This window comes from Peromyscus eremicus, chromosome 16_21, assembly GCF_949786415.1.
Source record: "Peromyscus eremicus chromosome 16_21, PerEre_H2_v1, whole genome shotgun sequence".
Classification (NCBI taxonomy): Eukaryota; Metazoa; Chordata; class Mammalia; order Rodentia; family Cricetidae; genus Peromyscus; species Peromyscus eremicus.
This window is the reverse complement of record NC_081432.1, coordinates 9,173,414-9,195,971: the sequence shown is the minus strand read 5'-3', so window position 1 is coordinate 9,195,971 and position 22,558 is coordinate 9,173,414. Positions and strand designations below refer to the sequence as shown.

Here is a 22,558-nt window from a genome sequence, read left to right as displayed (position 1 = left end):
TGGCTCCTGATCCCCTGGACATTACTGGGAGGGTTTCGTTTTCTGTCACCTGTCAGTTCCCAAGCTCCACACCATTTCCTGGAAGTCCCCAGGAAACAGACTCACTCTTTTCCCACTGAGTACCACAGGAGCAGAAAGAGCCCTCCCCTCTTTATAACAGGGGTGTGGAACTGGCATGCAGGTTCACTTGGGCAGAGCCTGGCTAAGGAAAATAGTAAGTGTGCACACATCCGCATGTACACACTCAACTATCGCCAGGGCTAAGTTACCTTTCAGCTCTTTAGCCTGTGTTTGGCTAAGGACGGCTTGGTGAGATGTATGGATATAAATAGCCCACAGTGGAAAGGACAAGCCTGCTTTTGAGATCACAGACTTACCACTCTGCTTTGCTGACTATAATAAAAACACACATAACATAGAACTTACTGTGCTCACCTTTGTGAGCGCGACTTGGCAGCACTGAATTAGTTCATTCACATTCTGCCTAGCAAATCTCAGCTGTCCCATGAGTTACTGGCTGCCTGCTCTGCAACCCCCCTCCAAACCCCTAGCACCCATAGTGTTGTGTCTTCATGAATCAGAGCCTTTGGGAAGCTAAGCAGACACTTTCCTTACGGCCTGGTTCCTTTTACTCAGTGTGAGGTCCTCCTGGCTCCTTCATGATGGAGCAGGTCAGGACCTATTTCTCTCTATAAGCTGAAAACATTCTCTTGAGCACTTGGACTAGGCTGCTTGTCCTAAACCAGCTGGGGGTTGGGGTGGGGAGGCATACTGAATTCCCACCCAGAAGTGCTACTGGGTAGGGTGCCATCAGCTCCATCCACTCCCTGGTTGGCCCCACCTTCCTCCTCTCAGTCCCACCCACTCTCCTGCTATGCCCACCCTCTCTCCCCACCCCCTCGCAGGTCCTGCTCCCCTCTCCCCTTCACCCCATTGGCCTTGTCCATCCTTCTTGGTCCCTCCCTCCTCCCTTTCCTTCAGCCCTGCCCCACCTCTGGCCTTGCTCTTCACAGAAGAATGAATACCTGTTCTCCCTGCTGGCGGAAGAGAAGGACACACTCCTGCTCGGCCTGAGGTACTCACCCACACAGCTGCACTTCCTATTTCTCACCGAGGACTTGGCTGGTGCCTGGCAGACCCGTGTGTCCTTCCGGAGCCCCGGCCTCATGGACAGCCAATGGCACACGCTGATCTTGGCTGTGTCCCAAGGATCCTTTTCCCTCACCATGGACTGTGGCCTCCCAATAGACATGTAGGTACCAGGATGTGCATCCCGGTGATTGACCATGTTGTGTGCCATCTGAGCAACCCATTCCAGGGACTGTTCTGCCACTGTGCAGTGGGGAGTGGGTCTTGGGCAAGTCTGCCCCTGCCTCTGCCCTGCCAAATCCTTTACTTGGGACAGGCTATGGAGAATGCCTTAGGTGCTGGCCCCTTAGGCAGGTCCCTGATAGGGATTTGTGGAAGGCAGGCTTCCATTATCAAGCCAGGGGTCATGGAGCAGCTACACTACTCTATGAAATGGAGGGGTCCGATCAGGGGCCAGAAATCATTTATTAGAATAACTGTGGCCAAGGAAGATCTGAGACCTTCGGGTTGAGAAAGCATGCCAGCACCAAGGCTGCAGGCTGGGCTCAGGGGCCAGGATGCCTAGCACAGAGTGGAGGTGGCCTATGGGTGGAGAGCTGGCTGCCTGGTACCCCTGGCCAGGAGCTGGGTGCACTGCAGTAGATGGTTAAGAGTGAGGAAGCAGGAGCTATAGGAGAGGCCAACATCATCTCATGCAGAGGCTCTGACCACATGTCCCTCCCTTGGCCCTGCTATTTTTCATGGCTTCCTCAGTGAGTTCAAGCTTCATAGTAATCACAACCAGCACTTTCCAGAGACTCCTGGGTCTCCAGCAAGGTGCCTCTCTCCTATCTGCAGCCACCATTCTGTCCTGCTCCCCGGGCTGTGTGAAAGCACATAATGGCTATGTAGGTTAGGGTTCTGATGCAGGGAAAGGTCCTGGAGATTCACTAGGAGGTAGGAAAAAGGCCCTGTATGTATCCTTACCATGCATTTCTGCAGGAGCTCTGTCCTGGGGTGCCCCAGCTCAGGTCCACTGGGGGCTATGAATGTGCCTTTACCTGCCAACTGGGTCTTAAACCAAGTCAAGATGATAGCTGAGTGAGACAGCTCCTGATGAGGAGGCAGAGGGCACAGAGGCGGGGAAAAGATTGTGAGCATGCTCAGATGCAATAGGAAAGGAGATGGAGGTAGAGAGATGCGGCCACAGCTGGGGAGCCTGGGACCACTACAGCCAGAGGGGCAAGGTGTCCTCCTTTGCCTCAGAGTGGGTTCTGCGCTGCAGGCCCTGGACCTCTAATTGCTATGGAACCTGTCACCATAACTGCCCCAGGATGCTCGCCTGTTTCCCATATGAGACCCATCCCCTATCTTTATAAGCAAATAGGGTGTATGCCCTTCCTCATCTGTGACACTAGTACTGTCCACTCACGTTTCAGAATGGCTGACGTTCCCTTCCCACCCACCCTATCAGTAAGAGGAGCCCAGTTCTTCATTGGCAGCCGGAAGAGAACCAAAGGCCTATTCACAGTGAGTGTGGAGGGGCTGCCAGCAGCACCCCTTCCCCAGGGCTCTGGGGACAGCCTGTCACATGCTTTAGATGATAGATTGCCATCTATGCCAAGTGAAAACCAGAAACACAAAGGTGTTGAGGAGTCCACCACAGGTCCCTCACACTCTTCCCTGAGACTCTTGGATCCCTGCTCACAGGTCCTCCTAGCATGGAAGCCTGTCCCCAACACTCTCATAAACAGATGCTTAAACCCAGTCTTTCTGGTCCTGATGTATGTCTGCTCCATCCATCCATCCATCCATCCATCCATCCATCCATCCATCCATCCACATACTCATCCATCCACTCATACACACACACATTCATCCACATACCCACCCACCCATCATCCACTCCTCTATCCATTCACCCATCCACATCCACCCATCCTTCCATTCACCCACACATCTATCCACTCATTCATGCTCTTATCTACCCACCCATTCACTAATCCACTCACACATTCATCCTTTCATCTACCCACCCATCCACTGATCCACCCACTTACACATCTATTCACACACCCATCCACCTATCCATCCATTCACCCATACATCCATCACCTGTGGTGTACTCACTGATAGAATGGTATCTGGAGTCTACTCCATAGCTAGGAGCTATAGTTCCCTGTGGTGCCCTCGGCATCTGCAACCATACCTGACACATAGTAATCACTCTGTGGAAATGTACTTGTGTTATGACTGGATCGGCAAATGGGAAAACAGATAGGTGGATAGATCCAGCGTAGATGGGTGGGTGATGATGGATAGATGGATGCATGCATGCATGCAAGGGTTGATGCCTGGGTGGCTAGATGTATGTTAGATGGGTGGGTAGATGGGTGGGTGGGTGAGTGAATGGATAGAGAGATGAATAGGTAGGTGGACTGATTGGTTATTAATGAATGGACATGGGTGGGCTGGCAGATGGATGGGTGGTAAATGGGTAGGTGAATGGATGATAGATAGATAGAAGATAATAATGAATGGACATGGGTAGCTGGGCAGATGGATGAATGGTAAGAGGGTAGGTGGATGGACAATAGATAGAGGGAGAGAGAGATGAATGAATGAATCAATGGTGGGTGGATAGTGAAGGAAGGAATGGAAGAGTAGCTGGGTCAGACGGAAAAGCAATGTGGCCTCGTCACTCTAGTTCTGTGTAGACAGACCCTTCTTCACTAAGAGCAATTGTCTGCCATCACTCCTGGTGTTTTCCCAATAACCCATTCCCACACTGCAGGCTAGACCCATTGGGCCATATGGGCCCAGTTCTCCAGCAACTGGAGATATCAGTGGAACCTCACTTTCTCCCTCTGCAGGGTCTGATAAGGCAACTGGTTCTGCTGCCAGGCTCAGATGCCACCCCAATGCTGTGTCCCAGCAGGAACGCCAGGCTGGCTGAGCTGTCCATCCCCCAGGTGCTGAAGAGGCTCACAGAGAAGCCTGATGATAATGAGGTGCTGAAATATCCCTATGGTTAGTAGGCGGGGCTTGCTTCCCACCCCAGCAACATCTGAGAGCACTGGCTCCTTTCTCAGCCTTTCCAGTGTGTATCTCTCAGTCGCAGAAGGGCAGTTGTCACTCAGGGCCATCAGAAAGGCCAGAACCACTAACCTGTCCCTCCTTTGAAAGGCTGTACTTACATAGCCTACAGGCAGACCGTGTGCCTTTATTGGTCTTCTGGGCAGATGGTAGACATGGCTTACATCAGGAAGGCTCCCCCCTCTGGATCACTAGCCAGCAATTGCCCATGTCTCCCAGCCACTCCCTCTAGCTTATCCCAAAGCCCAGCCTACACCAAGACCTAGCTCTGTTTCCCACCAGCCCTCCAACCCATGGCATCTCCTGGATATGCTTTCTCTGGTTCATATCTGCTCCATCCTAATGTTGGATTGCAATGTCGAGCCACTGATTAAAATCATACCCCCAACTGTCCAGAGTCTGAGAGTCCCTCCCCAACTACCCATATACCCCTGCTCTGTGGAAAGAAGATGAGGCGAAGGACAGCCTGGTACCCAAGCATATGATTCTCACGTAATAAATAATGGAAGTTCCCATTCGAATATATCGGGCATTTAGGTTTTACTGTGTTACATCGCTGCCTGATGCTGATGGAGCTGTCCCCATAAAGCCAGGAGGCCTGGCATGAGACCAGTGTTGGTACCAGTGGTGGTGAGATCAAAACACAGACCCAAGAATACTGCCCTTAGCTTAGCTCCTGCTGCTGAGAAGAGGCAGGCAGGCTCCCAGGGAAGAGTAGAGGAGTGTATGGCTATTGAGGATGTCCGTGGGGTGACAGAAAAGGGACAGAGAGACACGCCCTCCAGGTAGAAGGGGGTGTGGTCAGCCAGCCACATAGGAAGCATTATGCCTGGGACCTCAGGGGTGCCCACCCTATGTCCAGTGTCCTGTGCTGTCTGGGGCTCCCTTCAGCCACAAGAAAGGTAAAGACAGAACCACTGGGCTTGGACCCCTCGCACAGAGTTCTTATCTCGGGAGTCCTGATATGCCAGACACTGTTGCCTGGTCTTCCCCACAGAAGCCGACATGAAAGTAACCCTGGGATCCCGGCCGCCATGCACCAAGGCACGGGGTGTCCAGTTCTGGTTTGATGCCGCCCGAAAGGGGCTCTACCTGTGTGCGGACAGCGAGTGGGTCTCCGTGTTGACAGGTGAGGCTGGACCCAGAATTTACATCCTAAGCACACAGAGCAGCTGGATGTATCTCCATTAGGAAAAGGCTGTCATAAAAGGCTGAGAGCCCCATCCGTCTGTAAGGGCCACTTCAGAGAGTAGAAAGTCACCACTCCAGTAATAACTTCTGGAGCAGGTGGCTACCAGAACAGCCCAGGCAAGCCAGGATGTCTCCCTCCCTAGAACAGGCATGCCCATCCCCAGAGCTGTTCTCAGAACTCTAGCAAGTGTGGCAAACCTGTGTGTTCAACCTAGAAATAAGCATATCCTGGGTGAGCCATGAGGGTCGAATGGCTGGCTTCTCTCGGCAACCCTTCCCTGATAGATAGCGGAAAGAGAGTGCAGCACAGACACTCAGACCTTCCTTTTGTCCTGTTTGAGTCTGGGGCCACACAGGCCCCAAAGCCCCTAGTGAACAGGAGCAGCCTCCCTTTGATGGTCCTTTCCCAAGAGGATAAAATGGGGCTCCATCTCCTTCATAAATTCCAGGGCCCTGGACACAAGCCTAGGAGCCGAGTCATGGCAGGGTCCCAAAAGCCACTCCCAGGAGAACCCCCAGCTCCATTCCTATGCACACTGACTAGGTCCCCATCCTCCCATTCCAAGCCAAGACCAAGCTGGACTACGTAGAAGAACATCAGAGTCTGCACACCAACTCAGAGACCCTGGGCATCGAGGTGTTCAACATCCCCGGGGTGGGACTCTTCGCAGCGACGGCCAATCGGAAGGCTAGATCAGCCATCTACAAATGGACAGATGGGAAATTTGTGTCCTATCAGAACATCGCCACACACCAGGCACAATCGTGGCGACATTTCACCATTGGGAAAAAGGCAAGTCTGTACAGGTGACTTCCCCTTCCTTGTTGATGGGCACCTCCATGGGGTCCACAGGCTGGAACTCTGCAGGTCAGTGCATCTCTCGGAGTTCCAAGCCCTTGCTAAGTGGTGGGGGTGAGGGGATGCTCAAAGTCATAGGCTTTAGGCTGTAGGAGTGTGCCTATAAGGAGCCTGCTCAGCTTCCCACAAGGCAGAGGTGGTACCAGCTTGAAAGTCTGGCTGGTCCTGTGCTAAATCACTACAAATCAAAAGTGCTAAGATTTGAACCAGGAATATGGCTTGGTTGGTAGAGTGTTTGCCTAGCATGCACACATCCTTAGGTTCGGTCCCCAGCACCGCATAAACTGGGTGTGATGTCTCACACTTATAATCCTAGCACTCAGGGAATGGAGGCAGGAGGATCAGAAGTTCAAACACCATCCTCAGCTCCATAGAGAGTTTGAGGCCAGCCTGGGCTACATGAGACCCTGTTTCAAAAAACACTAACTTTTGGAGTGACCTCCCGGGGGCCAGTCGTAACACAGATAGCATTGCTGAGTGTACTTCTCCCTCTACCATGCTGGCTACACAGGACGCGTAAGTGGATGTTAGTGGCAGGTCCCCGGAGGTCAAGGGCCTGAGAGTTGGCCTTGGGCAGTTCCTTCCACCTGGGCTGCAGTGAGCAGAGGACCTGTTCAAGGAGAGGGCATTGGCACCACGGCAGGAGAAAGGAACGTTTTCTTCCCAATTCCTGCAGCCTGCACGGCAGGACATTGTCCTAGGGACAGCTTTGTATGGCTATCTCCAAGGGCTCCGGCCCAGCAGAGGGCCCATGCCAGACACCGGGGACAAAACAGGTAAAGCCTGCTGTCTCCTGATAGGGACATATGTCCAGGTTCAGAGTGGCAGAAGTGTTACCAGTTGATTATTTCCTAATGACGTCTGAAAGCTTTTCATTTTCTTTGTGATTTAAAAAAAAAAAAAAAAAAAGCTATTTTAGCATTCAAGAAATATTGGAAAACAGAAAAACAAGGGAAGGAAGCGTTTTGTCCCTAAATGAATGTGTGTTCTCATTTGCATATGGGCAACGCGCACACATCACTTGTGAACTGAAAACCATGCTTTCTGTCCCCGGGAAAGCCACACAACCACACAACATAGAGCGCTGAGCGTGTCCCATTAACAGCACTTGGGTGTCCCATTAACAGCACTTGGGTGTTTACTCGGTCTGTCCCCGTAACCTTCCCTGTGAACATGGGAGAGACGCTGAGGTTTGGAAACCTGTAGATGGACTGACTCCTGGTCTGGTGCCAACCAAGGATAATGTTTCTCTTCCAGATCTTCCTGGCCGTGGCTAACTTTGGGCCAAATGAAAGGGGTCAAGAGTTCTCAGTCATCTACAAATGGAGCCCCAGAAAGCTGAAGTTCACCCTTTACCAGAGGATCGCCACCCACAGTGCCCGTGACTGGGAGGCCTTTAAGGTGGATGGAGAGCACTTCCTGGTGGTAGCCAACCACCGAGAAGGTAGGACACATGTGACCTTTGACCTGGAAGGGAATCATTACGTAGTCTGTGTGCAAGGGTGGATTTTCATCTCATTAAAAAGTATTAAGTTGGGGCTGGGAAATGGCTCTGTGAGTAAGTGCTTGTCTTACAAGCACGAGAGCCTGGGTTTGACACTAAGAACTTAAGACAAAAGGCTGAACATACCTTTGTAATCCCAGCACTAGGGCAGAGGGTTCCAGGGACTCACTGCAGCCAGTATAGCCGGATTGGTGATTCCCAGGCCACGGAGAGGCATTCTCTGAAAAAGACAAGGTGGACAGTGTCCCTAAGGAATGACACTGGAAATTGGCTTCTAGCCTCCACATGGACGTGACACACATACATATGCAACACACACACACACACACACACACACACACACACACACACACACGTGTGCCCACACACACCCCTGAAATGTGTGGTCAGAGGTAGTCCACATAAACTCCATCACAACTGCGGTCCACCGAGGTTAGGAGAGCAGGGAAGCCACGTGGTTCCTGCCCACCAGAGAAGCCTCTGAGCCCCGCTGTGGACTGTATCCAGCAGCTTCCCTCCTAATTTTGAGGAGGAGTCAGCACAGCCAGCAGATGGCATACTGACCATAAGCCAAGGCAGTAGAAGCAGCATTAATGCCGATGGGTGTGTGGCCAGCGAGGGAGCCAGTTCGGAAGCTGCCCCTGCCGCTGCTTCCCTAAGAGCAAGCTCAGCGTTCTGTCAGAGAAGACTTCGGGTGGCACAGCCTGGGAGGGCTGGGAAATCTGGTGTCTGAGTGAGGCTCTTGCCATGATGGTAGCTAAGTCTCCTCAATCCTGGAACTCCAAGGATGGACTGTCTCAGGAGTGACTGCAGGGGTGTTGAGTCATCTCTCCAGAGACTTCATAGCTCAGTATCCACCCAAGTGTGAAGCGCACCAGACAGCCTGGGGGTGAAGTAGCAGCCATTGCACTCAGGGTCTAGGGGAGCCCAAGGCCCCCAACAACAGAGTACCCCACAGGGTGAGTGCTCCAGCAGGCACTGAAGAGGAAGACTATGAGGAAGACCTTCAAGGAAGGGCCATGGGAGAGGAGCCCCAGGGTCTCCTCTAGGGAACACCATGAAGGGAAGGATCATAGGGGAGGGCCTCCTGGGGACACCACAGGAGAGGCATCCAAGGAGTATCATGGGGGAGGGCCTCCAGGGAGCACCACAAGGGGGCGTTTCTGGAGAGCATCACGAGGGAGAAATACCAGGGGAGCACTCACTATTCATGGAAGACTTCCAGGGACACCATGGGGGAGAAGTTTCAGACAAAGAGAGAGTGATGTGAGAAAGTCTGATCTATTAGGGCAGGAAAGAGCCAAGGCAGGAAGTGAGCAGGGCTTAGATGGTGGAAGGCCAGTGCAGGCCTGTGGACCATCTGGACCCACAGGCTTTTTCTTCTGGGAACAGCAGGCATGCAGAATCAAGGCATGTTACCCAGAGGCTGGGTGACAGAGGTTGCCTGACGGGTGGGGCAAGGGAGGGCCTTGGATATACAGGGAATATGCATAGTAGCGGTCTGTGCCCTGCCCAAGCTGTGCCCTGCAAGCAGCTGTGAAACCTAAGGAACAGCCCCCCTCCCCCAGCACTGACCTTGGTTCCAGGGGACAACCACAACATCGACAGCGTGGTCTACAGGTGGAACCCCAGCAGCCAGCTCTTCGAAGCCAACCAGTCTATTGCCACGTCCGGTGCCTATGACTGGGAGTTCTTCACTGTGGGGCCCTACTCCTTCCTCGTGGTGGCCAACACCTTCAATGGCACCTCCACCCAGGTGCACTCCCACCTGTACATCTGGCTTGTCGGCGCCTTCCAGCTCTTCCAGTCATTTCTGGTAAGGAGCCTGAGTCCTCTAGCACAAGACGCCACAGACGACACCCGATCTGCACGGCATGTGCCTGCTGGGAGGGGTCGCCCAGAGCCAGGGCTCCGTGAAAGACAGCATAGTGTGGCCCTGACCCCAGTGCCCGAGTGCCTGTCCCTTCTGTATGCTACATCTTCCTGGGTGGTCTGGGCCCTCAACTGCTTCCATAGCCCCCGTGTTCCTGAGGAAAGCCTGGTGTGGGTTGAGTCTGGGCTGTTGAGGAGGATAACCAGAGTGCCCACAGCAGTCCTCTCCAGGGGCCACAACGCCCCTGCTCTGATCAGTCAGTGTCTGTGGGTCTCCAGGTCCCCTGGTGTAGCAAGGTAACTTGGCTCTGACTGGGGTTGAGGGGATCAGGTGGAGACAGACATAGTATCTATCCCCTTTTGACTTTGAAGGCCCTTGGCTGGTCCCACCACCCCTGGTGGCAAAATCTCTGAGTACTTAGTTTTGTGGCACAGACAGTTTTAGGTCACAGTCTGTTCCTGTGAGCGGCACTGAATAGCTACAGCTTTGCCAAGAATAGCGGGAGCTTCCAGCTTCCAACCTTAGTGGGGGGCAGAGGCACAGCCAGAGGCCAGCAGCCACTCTGCATTTAGCGCAAGATCAAAGCAAAACCCTGAGCCCAGGGCAAGCTGGGCTGTGTGCTGTAGAGGGGAGGGAGGGGCACGGCGGGAAGAGAGCAGCCGAGGGCACAGAGGCAGGTGCAGCTTGAAGGCACCAGGGCATCCCAGGGGAAGACGCAGATAGGGCAGACTGGCTCAGCCCTGCCCAAGCTGCAGGCTGCCCTTACAAGCAGCTTCCCCCCACATCTTTCTGACTCCTCAGAACCCACGGAAGTCCACTTTCATGTTTTGCCAATAGTCTCTCTTCTTTTGCTTAAATCCTTTCAGCCCTGGAGATGCTTTAATACGACGTTTACCATTTGCATTTTGCAATGTCACGAACATGAGCTTTGAAGCTAACCAAACTGCATATTCTGAACGTACCTGCAAGCTGTGGGGACACACCCGCCTCTGCAGGGCATGCCTTTCTGGAAGGGTCTGTGGTGCAGGGACTCAAACCAAGCAGGCTCCCATCCGTAGGGCAGGCACTCCCAGGGCACCATGGGTAAATGCAGTGGTTCAAAGGGAAGCTTCAGGCATTAGGGATTTTACAGCCCGGGACTGGGTAAGCAGGGACTGGCTGCTGGGGTAGGGGTGGGGGCCAGTTAGAATGGTGGGGTAAGAGATGCTTTAGGGGAGCGTCCTTTAGCCACACCCTCTGGTCTCTCAAGCCTCTCATCAGAAATTCCAGATTTCTCTTAGAGCAGAGACACGGTCTCCTGTGATTGGGCCCTTGGTCCATTGGTCATTGCTTCGACAGACTACCTGAGGTGAGGTGACTTATAAACAAAGAAAGTTTATTTGGCTCACTGGTCTGGAGGTAGGGCATTCAAGAGCATGGGCATGCCTCTGCCCGGCTTTTGGCAAGAGCAAAGTGCTGCCTCCACACAGGGCAGAAAGCGGAGGGGTGAGGGGGTGCAGTTGGCAGAGATGAAGCGGGAGGGCTACCACACTGCATACCAGCATGCTCTCAGGGCCGCTAGCCTATCCTCAAGAGCAAGGACACACTCACTTTGCCCATGACCCAGACAGGCCAGGTGGGCCTCATCTTCCCAGCTACATGGGGTTCCAAGCCTCCATGAGAGTTTATGGGGACGTACCAAGTTCAAGCCATAGCAACCACGAGACAACAACTTCCTGGTAGAGCAGGAGTGGCCTAGCAGGGGATGCTGATAGACACCCAAGAGACTGAGTGACATGTGCTGCTCGTGGGAGTAGAAGCAGACACCAGGAGAGGGTACACGGCTGGGTCTCAGGCTCCCTGGGGCTAGAGGAGGGCAGAAGTTAAGCAGGGAAGACACCTTGGGTCCAGGACTGGTGAGCGGTGAAGTCAGAGCTGTCCAGGGAGCCACTAGAGCAGAGACGGGGCGTGACATGAAGCCTGTGCTGGTGAGAAGCAAGAAGAGCAAGGCCCACCAAGACATGGGAGTCAGAAAAGACAAACCACCTCCCATCTTCTCCTGCCTGGGCCTCAGAAAGGGCAGGAGAGAACCCACACACACAAACATGCTTGCGCATGCACGTTCACATGCATGCATGCTGACACAGGCTCATGCGAACACTGTGGAGGCCCCCTGTGCCCACATGGTTTCTTCTACATATTTTCCTTCTCATGAAGCTGCGCACCCCCACCCCACCCTATCCCCCCCGCACCCTGCTACATCCAGGAGCTTGCAGCCATTGATAGTGTCATTTTGTACCAAGGACAAGGGGGAGAGCCTCCCTATCACCAAATGTTCTCACTGGGCCACAGAGCTCAAACAAGGGACAGTGTCAGCCAAGTCCTTAGCATCTCCAGTCCTTTGCCCCAGATCACCAATCCCAAAAGGCAGCAAGGCCAGGACCCTAGTTTTCCATTTGCTTGTCTGGAGGGTTCTAGAGTAGGTCTTGCAATCAAAGTGTGCTCTGGGGGCTAGATTAGGGTTTGTCCCAACAGTGGAGAGCTTGCCTAGCACACTCAGGCCCTAGGTTCAATCCCCAGCCATGCAAAACAAAAACAAACCAACACCACACTACCACCAAGCAGGTGGGAAGCACATGGACCAGTCACACAAGGCTCAGAGCTGGCGTGCCGTGCAGGTGGGATTTTGCTTCTGGGTTTGGGAAAGACTTTGGTCTAGCAGCCTCCATGCTCTATGGTTTGAAAACTGTCCATAAGGAATGTGAGACCAGGACAAGGACAACAGCTGCTATCTGGTCGGCAGGAGCAGATAATGACATCATCAGACATGATGTCAATATGACGCCATGTGAATCCTGAAGGTTAGTTAGGACCATTGCTCCCAGATACTTGCATGTGCACACGAATGTATTTGTGCATGAACACATGCCCCATCATGGACACCCCTGAGGCCTGGCCACGAGTGTGCCTCCCTGCCTTGGTTTCCTTGTCTGTGAAGTAAGTCTGGTGTGAGAGCATCCCTCAGACGTAAGCAGTACCTGGATGGCCTTCAGGAGATGCTGCTCTGGGCTACATTACCACCTCAACACGCCTGTGACTTCTGCATTCACTGAGACAGAAACTGGCTGTGGCCCTTGCAGGTTGGAAAAGCACCAGATTTGGAGGTTACCTCTGTGGTCAGACAAGAACACAGGGGTGGGGGTGGGACACTAGGGATTGGCTGGGCAATGTGCTGTGCTCAGGGATCTCAGGAGTGCATCTTCCTGTAGCCTTGGGTGCCCGCCTGAGCTGACTGCCCACAGTGAGGGGTCAGTACCCCTAGGACCACTGATTGACTGTCCTCCCCAAGCAGCTAGGGAAGCCCTGGCCATGCATTGGCCTTCCCTCCTCTCCTGGCACGCCTGGACCACAGAGGAATCCTCATTCTTTCCCCATCAAAGCCAGGCCCAGAGGCTCTTTTGTCCAGCGACTAATCCACTGATGGCTGAGTGCCTACCCACCCTAATGGGAGTTGTGGGATGCCAGGTGCTCCTGGCAGCAGCTCCTGGAAGTGCCATTATCCTGCCAAGGTACTCCTGTGGCACACACCCAATGCCTGGACAGCAGGCAGCTCTCTGGGGGAATTCCCTGGGGAGAGAGGGAAGGCCTCCCATCCCAGAGGGTATCTGGTCACCTGAGCTCTTGTGTTAGGTGGACTTGGGTGAAATGGTCTGATGGTGGGGTTCTTCATTCCCTGACGTTCTGGGAATACAGAAGCAACCTAAGCCACAGCCTATGATGTGGCCTGCAGCTGCCCTCACCTCTGAGTGGGCGGGGCTTGCAGAGGAGGCAGTGTGGGCTTCCCCAGGAGGGGCTTCTGGCAGTCAGGCCTGGGAATCCAGCCAGCCAGTGACTAGTCAGCTGCGAGCCAGCCACCTGGCCAGCTAAGGGCTCAGAGCTTGAGTCAAGCAGGGTCCCTGCAGGTCTCTACCAGTCCAGTCTGTGCCTGACGTTACCCAGGAACAAGGTGAATTTCAGATTTTAAAAAAATGAATAATATTTTTATAGGATTATGTCCCAACTATTGTGTGGGGTACATGGAAAATGGAGTATCATTCCTCAAGTACCTGAAACTTAGGTGTGGGGCGGTGCACCCACATCTGCTGAGTCAGCACCTTGGTCCTGACTGGGCTCAGAGAGGATAGGGGCTCGAGCTGCCCCTGAGCCCCAAATGCCAGGGCACACAGTACGCCTTGTGTCTCTCACGCCCTAGGGACACAGCAGGTTCTCCAAGAGGTGACTGAAGACCCTGTCCCAGACACACACACACACCCCCGCCCATTGGGGTGAGCCTCACATATCCCATGATGCCATGCTCACCTCTCATGTACCTTCCTAGTTCCTATGGGTTTCAGGGCTTCTGGCTGTCACCTTCTTCATGCTCAAAAGCTTTCTCCATCTCCCCCAACCCCTCTTTCCTTCTTCCCCCTGCTCCCCACATGCTCTGTGGGTGTCCTGCTATCTTTGCCGCCCCAAGACCCTTTCCTGCCTTCTCACCCACCGACCCCCTCACTTCCCCTACACATCTGCCTCTCTCCTGGACTCCCAAAGTCCTGGGCAGCCCCTTACAGGTCCTAATGGGAGGCTCCACCCCTGCTCGGGGCTCCTGAGGGGCAGGAGGACAGATGCTCACTGATGCTCAGCACCTGGCCTGGTCCCAGCAGGAAGGTGACACCTTCTGACACCAGCAGGAAGTTACACAGTCCCCAGAGAGCTTGCTCTGGGCCTCCAGCCACCCTGGGTGGCATAGAACGGCCACTACCAGGGTTTCCTGTGCAAATTCCCTCAGGCCCGGTCAGTACAGGTAAGCAGAGAGCAAGCAGCTCAAAGCTGAAAGAAAGTCCTGGTGATCTGAGGAAGAAGTGTACTGTGTGAGCACGTAGGTGCATGCCTGCAGGCACCTGCCTGTACACATATGTGCACATGTTCAGACACATGCTTGTAGGTGAGTGTATACACAAGTATACACACATACGTTTATACCTATGTGCACATACATTCACACACTCACAGGTGTGCATAAACATCTTCTAGATGTGTGTGGACGTGTTTCTGTGTGTGTGCACAAACACATTCCTGTGCATGCACATGTAGACATATGCTGTGGACATGATAGTGCACCAGTATGCCTGTGAGTATGTGTGTCCACAAGCATGTAAACAGGCATGTGGCCAACAGTGACGATTTTTTTCTCAGCACTTACTTGCAAGAAGCAAATGCCGTGATGGTCAGGGGACTGCCTGTGCCACACTGTGCTTGGGTTGGGGGTCTGGCAGCCTGAAGGTCCTGCAGGCCAGAGGGTCTCTCTGTGGAGTGGCCCTGGACTGATCCCAGCTTATAGACATCCCTGTGAGGAGAAGGAATGCTGATCTAGAAAGCCTCAGGCAGCCTCTGGCCCCACCCAGGACTTTGTGACCCCAGGACTCCTGGACCCCTTGTCCTCTAAAGTCTTAACCCTCGTTTGACCTCCCTGCCTCTTAGGCCACCGTTCTTGCCCACTACCCGGCTGGGCTCAGTGGGTACTGGCGCCCTCTGCTGCCCACGGAGAGAATGATGTTATTATATTCGGCTCGGAGCCGTTTTTTTTTTCTCTAAGCCTCCAGCAGGGTGGCCAGCCAAGCCATAGACTGCAAGGGACCAGGGGCTCTTCTTGGTTGTGTGCAGACAAGTAGTTAACTGACCTCCGCTGAGGGCAGGTGTGAAGATGGCTTACCAGGCAAAGTGCTTCCCTGCCATTCAGACCCTGGAACCCCCATAAAAGTTAGGTTTGCAGTGGCATGTGCTTGTAATCTACGTTCTGGGGAGGCAGAGACAAGTGATCCCTGGAGTTCACTGCTGATAGCTGAATCAGTGGGCCCCAGGTCCCACACAGAGACCCTCTCTCAAAAAAGCAAAGCAAATGGGTCCTGGGTAATAATACCTGAGGTTGACTTTGGCCTTCACATACATGTGCTTACATGTATACGTACACTTGCACATATGAACATACACACACACACACACACACACACACACACACACACACACACACACACCTGGAAGTTCCAGAGCCATTTCCCACAATGGCTGTGTAAGACGTCCCCCAAGCAGGAGGCTCCTGGGCATCAGCTAAAGCCAGGAAAATGTCACTGGCCTATCTGGAGCACAATCCACAGCATGGCTCACTCTGTCCCCAGCTAGGACAACCTGGGACAGTCCCAGGATAGCCTGCCTGTGTCTTCAGAGAAGCAGCCTGCTGGAGAGCTGTGGGCTCCTCATGACTGTGCGGCCTGAACATCCCTGCCCTGGGCTCAGGTCCCCATCCTTCAAGGAAGATCCCAACAGAATCTGGTACAACATGTTATCTCAAGACATAGGGGAATGAGTGGCATCATCTAACTAACATTCCAGCAGGAGTCAGCTGTTACCCAAATGCAGGGTTCATCCCTGTCCCCATAAGGCATGTGTTATTGGGTAGTAGACATGGTGATTGCTTGTAGCAGCTGCAGATGCTGTTTTCTCCCTCTGAGGGGAGTTGAGGTTCTAACAATTATCTGTTGGTCCCATTGGCCTCTGGAAGTTTGGTTCTAGCCTTTGCTTTGCTGTATCTAAGCTCTGTTTTTAGTTCAGGGCAGTCTCCCTGAATTCTGCTCCCCCCGGCCTTTTCTCACTCCTGGGCGGCCTTTCTGTTGCTGCCCCACAGTGGCAGCCGGAGCACTCTGATGGACTGTGGCTCCTGGTCCTAGCTCCTCCTGCTGCCATAGGCTCCGCCTCCTGGATCTGCCACACTCCGGAGCTCTCCCCTTACCCCCCCCCACACACACAGCAGCTCCCTCCAGTCCAGCAGCTCCTTCCTCACTTTGTGCACTTTGACAGATACGGCACATCTAAGGCATAGATGTAAGCAGATGCTAAGGCTGACTCCAGAGCCCCTGGCTGTGGCTTGGGTTTCCTGGAGCCTGGTAGAGCACTGTCCATCAGCCACAGACTCCCACGGGGGCTAGCACGTTCCTTCCCACCCTCTGGTCCCCTGTCCTGCTGTCTTCCTAAGCAGTCACATACCTGCTAGGGCCCTGTCTGCCATTGCTTCAGCTTTCCTGGGAATGTTCCCCCTTGATCAGGGCCTCCCTCTCCTTCCCTATGCACCGCCACCCATGCACTTCTTTTTGGTAGGCCCTTCATACAAATGGACCTGCACAGCTTCAGGTCTGTGGCAAAGGCTCCATTTCCCCTACCACCTCACACTTCGTGGGGCTGAGTGACCTCTGGAGCAAACAGGCAGAGGAACTCTGTTTTGGGGCTCTGGTGAAAGGATGGCAGCAGGGTGGCCTCAGTGGGACAGCTGGCAGTGGACGTCAGTGGCATGGCAGCTGGGGCCACCCTCCCTGGCCTCACCCTCATACACGGCTCTTCATTCACTCCAGACCTTCGGCGCTGCGGACTGGGAGGTCTTCCACATTGGCGAGAGGATCTTCCTTGCGGTGGCAAACAGTCACAGCTATGACGTGCAGATGCAGGCACAGAATGATTCCTACGTCCTCAGCTCCGTCATCTACGAGCTGAATGTCACAGCTCAGACCTTTGTCAAGTTCCAGGACATCCCCACCTGCAGGTACCAACCAGGTGGTTGAAAGGACAGAGTGAGTCTGTGGGTGGGCGGCCAGGCCATCCCCAACTTCCTCCCAGGATGCCAGGCCATCCCCGACTTCCTCCCGGGATGCCTGGCCAGAGCAGGTGGTCATGATAATGAGACCCATCCCCATGGCTGGCCCTGCGTATGTAGCTGGTTTCTTCTTACAAGCAAGTCCTAGAGATGTGAGTTCACTAAGAGAAGGCCCAGCACCCCCACAAGGAGAAATGGTCCATCTGTGTGATAAAGGGTGAGCATCAGGGAGGTCCTTGAGCTCAAGCTGGTATCCTCTCCCACCATGCACTGCCAGATCCTGCCCCACCTGCTCTGCAGGGCCACCAAGTTAGCACTGAGAAGGCAGAGCTGTCCCCACCCACATAGAGTTCCTCTGAAAGGACTTTCACTGTCTCCAAGCAAAATGCAGCTGCACGGTCCACACAACAGAGCCAGATGGCTGAGCTCCAGGCTAGGGTTCTCAACCTATGGGTCACGACCCCTTTGGGAGAAGTCGCACATCAAATATCCTGTATATAAGATTTTTATATTATAATTCATAATAGCATCAAAATTACAGTTATGAAGTTGCAACAAAAATAATTCCATGGTTGGGGGGTCACCACAACGAGAGGAACTGTATTAAAGGGTCACAGCATTAGGAAGGTTGAGAACCACAGGTTTAGACCCAGGGTGCTTACCAACCCAGGATGCAACAGGAGCTCTCACAGGGTTTTTCATTCTTTAAGAGCTTTGGAGATATTCACAGCCCCTCCTGAGTGCCAGGCACTCCTCAGCCTGAGAGAGAGAACACTGAGTGAATTTAGACTCTAAATTCAAAGAAAAACTCTAAGGCCAACAGTCAAGTAAAAAGGTGAGGCTGGCCTCTGTGACATCACAGGACACACAGGCACTGCGTGTTTGTGGGGATGCACAGCTGTAAGCGCAAAGGGGGATCGGCGGTGGGCAGCACACAGCACACAGGCCATAGCCAGGGTTGCTCCAGAAACAGGCGGCTGCATTATAGGCAGGTAAGGGAGGAGGGACCTTCTGCTCAGGCCCAGTCTTTTGATTGACGGGTACCCACAATGTTTACTTTTGAAAATGTCATTTTTTTAATTCAAAAAGGACTCCTGAGACAAAGAACAAAAAGAGGAAACAGTAATGCCCAGCTCAACCCAGAACCACTCCCACCTGAGCTGTCCGTGGCCTCTGGGCCCGGTGGACCCTGGAGGGAGTCACATTTCCACACCAGGCCCCCACATCTGACACTGGGTATCTGCTGAGAAGGAGTTTTAGAATAAAGCACCCACTAGGCCTTTTGGAAGGGAACTTGGAAGAAAACAAGTGTAAAAAGGAGCTGTGATTAGAAATCAGCTGCAGGGGAGCTGAAGCGGCAGCCTGGTGGTTAGAGAGCTTGCTGCTCTCCCAGAGGACTTGAATTCAGTTTCCAGGTCCCCCAGCTCCAGGGGATCTGATGCCCTCTTCTGGCCTCTGTGGGCATTGTGCGCTCTCTCTCTCTCTCTCTCTCTCTCTCTCTCTCTCTCTCTCTCTCTCTCTCTCTCTCACCAGGCTTTCTCTTTTGGGCTACCAACCAGCTCCCAAATCATGACACAGAGACTTATTAGTTTTGAATGCTTGGCTTTAGCTTATCTCTTTTCTTGCTAGGTCTTATAACTTAACCTATTTCTCTTCATCTATGTTTTGCCTCAGGGCTTTTTACTTTCTCTTTCTGTATACATGTCCTACTTTTCCTGCTTCTTCCTGTCTGGTGGCTGGCTGACTCGGTGTCTCTCTTTCTTTCTCCCTCATCCTGTCTTGTCTCATTCTTCCAAGCCTAGATTTCTCCTCCTATTTATTCTCTCTGCCTGCCAGCCCCACCTATCCCTCTCCTGCCTAGCTATTGGCTGTTCAACTCTTTATTAGACCAATCAGGTGCCTTAGGCAGGCAAGGTGAAACAGCAACACATATTTTCATAATTAAACAAATGCAACAAAACCAAATGTAACACATCTTCACATCATTAAAAATGCAGCAGAAACAAATGTAACACATCTTTACATAGTTAAATATTCCACAACATACTTAAAAATAAGTCTTAAAGACAAAAGACAGGAAGAAGTTACAGAGTGAGTGAGATGTAACCTAGGAGAGAAGGCCTGCGCAGAGTCCAACATGGGGCCAGCATCGGACCTGCAAAGGTGTTGACATGGGACAGCATTGGCCCTGCAAAGGCGCTGGTGTCCTCACCCGGCTCTCTCTCTCCTTAGTGCCCTGGACTGGGAGTTCTTCTCCGTGGGAGAAGATCACTTCTTGGTGGTTGCGAACTCCTTTGATGGAAACACCTTCTCAGTGAACAGTATTATTTACAGGTAAGGACTGCTGATGGCTAACGTTCCTCCTCCCATCTCAGGGTTTAAAGTGTGGGACTCCCCTCCCCTCACCGGTGACCACTGGTTCAGAGCAAGTTGAGACCATCAGACCGAGGGTGTGTTTTCCTGGGCCTGGCCAGGGCAGGGATGCTGATGCTGAGCTGCACCTGCTAGAGGGCTCCCCATCTGGCCACATCCCTCAGATAGTGGCTGACAGATAAAGATGCACAGATGGGCATGCTAAGTGCAGTTTTCCTCTTACAGTGTGACAATATCCTTGCATTTTTCTTTCTAGAAGTTTCTTTTTGAGTGTTTGAGCATGAGTGAGGTGTTGTTTCCACTGGCAGAAGCTTTTGTGTCTAGTTACCTAACCAGACTGTCTTACCATCTCCAAAGCCTTCTCTTGGGAGGAGTCTCAGGGGCCCTAGCCACGCTGTCTCGGCCACAAAAGTAGTGGCACCCTTGCCTGACAAGGCTTCTATTGCTTACTTAGTTGTCTAAGTAGCTCAAAGTTCCAGAACTCTCTTGGACAGCGGCAGTGGTGGCCCACAGTTCTGACCCTGGCTTTGATCTGAATGTCATGCTGAGTGGCCTGCCTAGTTCCTGATTTCCTTAGGCATCCATAGCACTTGCAGCAGGAGATGTTAATCTGCTAGTGTGAGGAGAGATTTGTTCTGAGCTGAGCAGCTGAGGCCAACTTGGAATTCTTCATCCTCCTAGATTCCAATTGAGGCTCAGACTCTGATTTATATAGGAAGTGAAGTTTTCTGTGACACCCCGAAGTCTATAACTTTATAAGGACACAATGTGGCTTCTCTCTGCTCCTGTGGTTTAAATAATATCGTGTCGATTTATGTCATTGCGTTAAATTTGCTTCTGGGTCTCAGACCTCTTTATGAGCACCTCCCCCACGCCTACCTACTTCTTCAGGTGTCCTGAAATGCTTCGGTCACCTGTAGTTTATGAGACAAGTTATGGCTTTGCTTAGACTTTCAGATTCATGGCTATAGTCTTTTGAATACAATAAAGTGATTTTTAAGAGGTCTGTTGAAGGGGAAGCCGGAGAGATGGCTTGGTGGTTAAAAGTACTCACTGCTCTTCCAGAGGACCTAAGCCGGTTTTCAACACGCACATGATGACTCACAACCAGTCATAACTCCAATCCCAGGGGACCAACACCTTCTTCTGGCCTCTGTGGGTGTCAAGCATGCACATGATGCCCATACACACACACACACACACACACACACACACGAGCAAAACACTCATATACATAAAATAAAAGAAACAAAAAGAAAAAAAGTATAATGTATGTTGAGGAATGGTTGCCCAGAAACTTTTGGAAAGTAATATTGAAAAGACTTGGGAGACGTCTCAGTCAGTAAAGTGCTTGCTGAAAAAGGACCCAAGTTTAATACCCAGCACCCACATACAAGCCCAGGTTGGCATGGCTAGTCCTCATAGGGTGGCATGGTCTGCCTTCACCTGCTGGTTTTGAGGACCAACACCTTTTGACAAAATAAATTTTGACAAGGCCACTGGTGCCCTTTGACCTAGAAGCTCAAGGACTCTGTCCTGTGGCCATGAAGCCACCCTATGGGGAATATGTCCTTTTTAAAGGCAACCTATAGGAACCTGCTGACCTCAGAGTGGAGAGCAAAGACCGTAGTTGTCAAGGCTGATGGCAGAGAGCACTGTGCCTGCAGTGAGCCTGTTTCTGAGGACTGAGACACGAACAGCCAACACTCCTGACTGCACACTCTCAAATACTTCAGGTGCCTGAAACAGGCTCCTGGGTAGACGTCAGGGAGCTTGGGGATCTTGGATGGGGCAGATTCTCTCCTGGGCCTCAGTTTCTCTCTTAACCCTGGGAGCATGTCCCCTGCACCGGTGCCGAGGGGACCAGGCTGACTATCCCTCCCACAGGTGGCAAGGATATGAGGGCTTCGTGGCGGTACACAAGCTCCCCACCTTTGGCTGCCGGGACTGGGAAGCCTTTAACACCACTGCGGGCTCTTACCTCATCTACTCCAGCGCCAAAGAGCCCCTCTCCAGGGTGCTGAAGCTGAAGACCGGCTGAAGTTACCCCGACCCCGCTGCCTCCGCCAGCAGCTGCGCATGAGCAGAAGGCAGGACCCACCCAGCCCTCTCTGGTCCTGGGGCAGGTGTAGATGGCTGTAACCTCTCTACCCTCTCGGAGCTGGCTCTTCCCCCCTCCCCCAGCTGGTGGCTATATCAGAGCCACAGTCCTGGTGACTGGTGGCCATATTTCAGGTGACCCTGGGATCCTTCAGGCTGAGGTCCAGGGCTGCCACCCAATTTTGGTGCTTCCAGCCTGTGTCTTGCAGGAATTCTGCCCTAAAGGGACAGTTGCTATCACATTTTACCTCACACACAGGGGCCCTGGCAGCCTTTAGGGCCCCAGCTCTCTCAGCCACCCTTGCTGTGCAGCCCTGATGTGCGCATCATGACCAACACCTATTTATTGTATTTTATCTATATGGAAATATATTTATATTGCTCTTTACAAAAAGCATGGATGGCATCCTTTTTCTTGGTGGTCTCAATAGTGGACATATGCAGAGAAAAGCCTCCTTCTGCAGAGGGATTCTTCCCCTGATGTCAGTTTACCCATAAAGCACCAGGGCAAAGTTAGGCCAGGCGCCCCAAGCTCCTGTGTGGTGTGTGTCCCTCTTCTTCCTCAGGACCTCAATCATGGGGACGTGGGTGACCTCCCTAGCCACACTCCAACCTCAACACTGCAGTGAGCTAGGTGCATACAATAGACCTAAGACAAAGCCCTCAGGACCCCCATCATGGGGACATGGGTGACTTCTATGCAGGGGAAGTGATCTAAGTGCACACAAATGGACCCAAGGAAATGTCGGCTTGCTCCTTTCCATGGCCAGGCCTGGCATAGGGCCCCATGCTTGTCTAAATGGCTCCAGAAGTGGCGTAGATGCACTGTGAGCA

General features: G+C 52.8%; 1 protein-coding gene across 1 annotated transcript in view; it reads left to right on the top strand.

Moving 5' to 3' along the window:
* The window catches only part of Tspear (thrombospondin type laminin G domain and EAR repeats), a 176,804-nt gene extending 155,139 nt beyond the window's left edge, over positions 1-21,665 (top strand). The window contains exons 3-12 of the mRNA XM_059281829.1: positions 1,014-1,252; positions 2,508-2,598; positions 3,942-4,098; positions 5,162-5,293; positions 5,922-6,148; positions 7,472-7,658; positions 9,305-9,534; positions 17,013-17,200; positions 19,484-19,585; positions 21,512-21,665. Of these exons, the coding sequence (XP_059137812.1) occupies positions 1,014-1,252; positions 2,508-2,598; positions 3,942-4,098; positions 5,162-5,293; positions 5,922-6,148; positions 7,472-7,658; positions 9,305-9,534; positions 17,013-17,200; positions 19,484-19,585; positions 21,512-21,665 (1,707 nt within the window). The remainder of the gene's footprint in view (positions 1-1,013; positions 1,253-2,507; positions 2,599-3,941; positions 4,099-5,161; positions 5,294-5,921; positions 6,149-7,471; positions 7,659-9,304; positions 9,535-17,012; positions 17,201-19,483; positions 19,586-21,511) is intronic.
* The last annotated feature ends 893 nt before the right edge of the window (positions 21,666-22,558 follow it).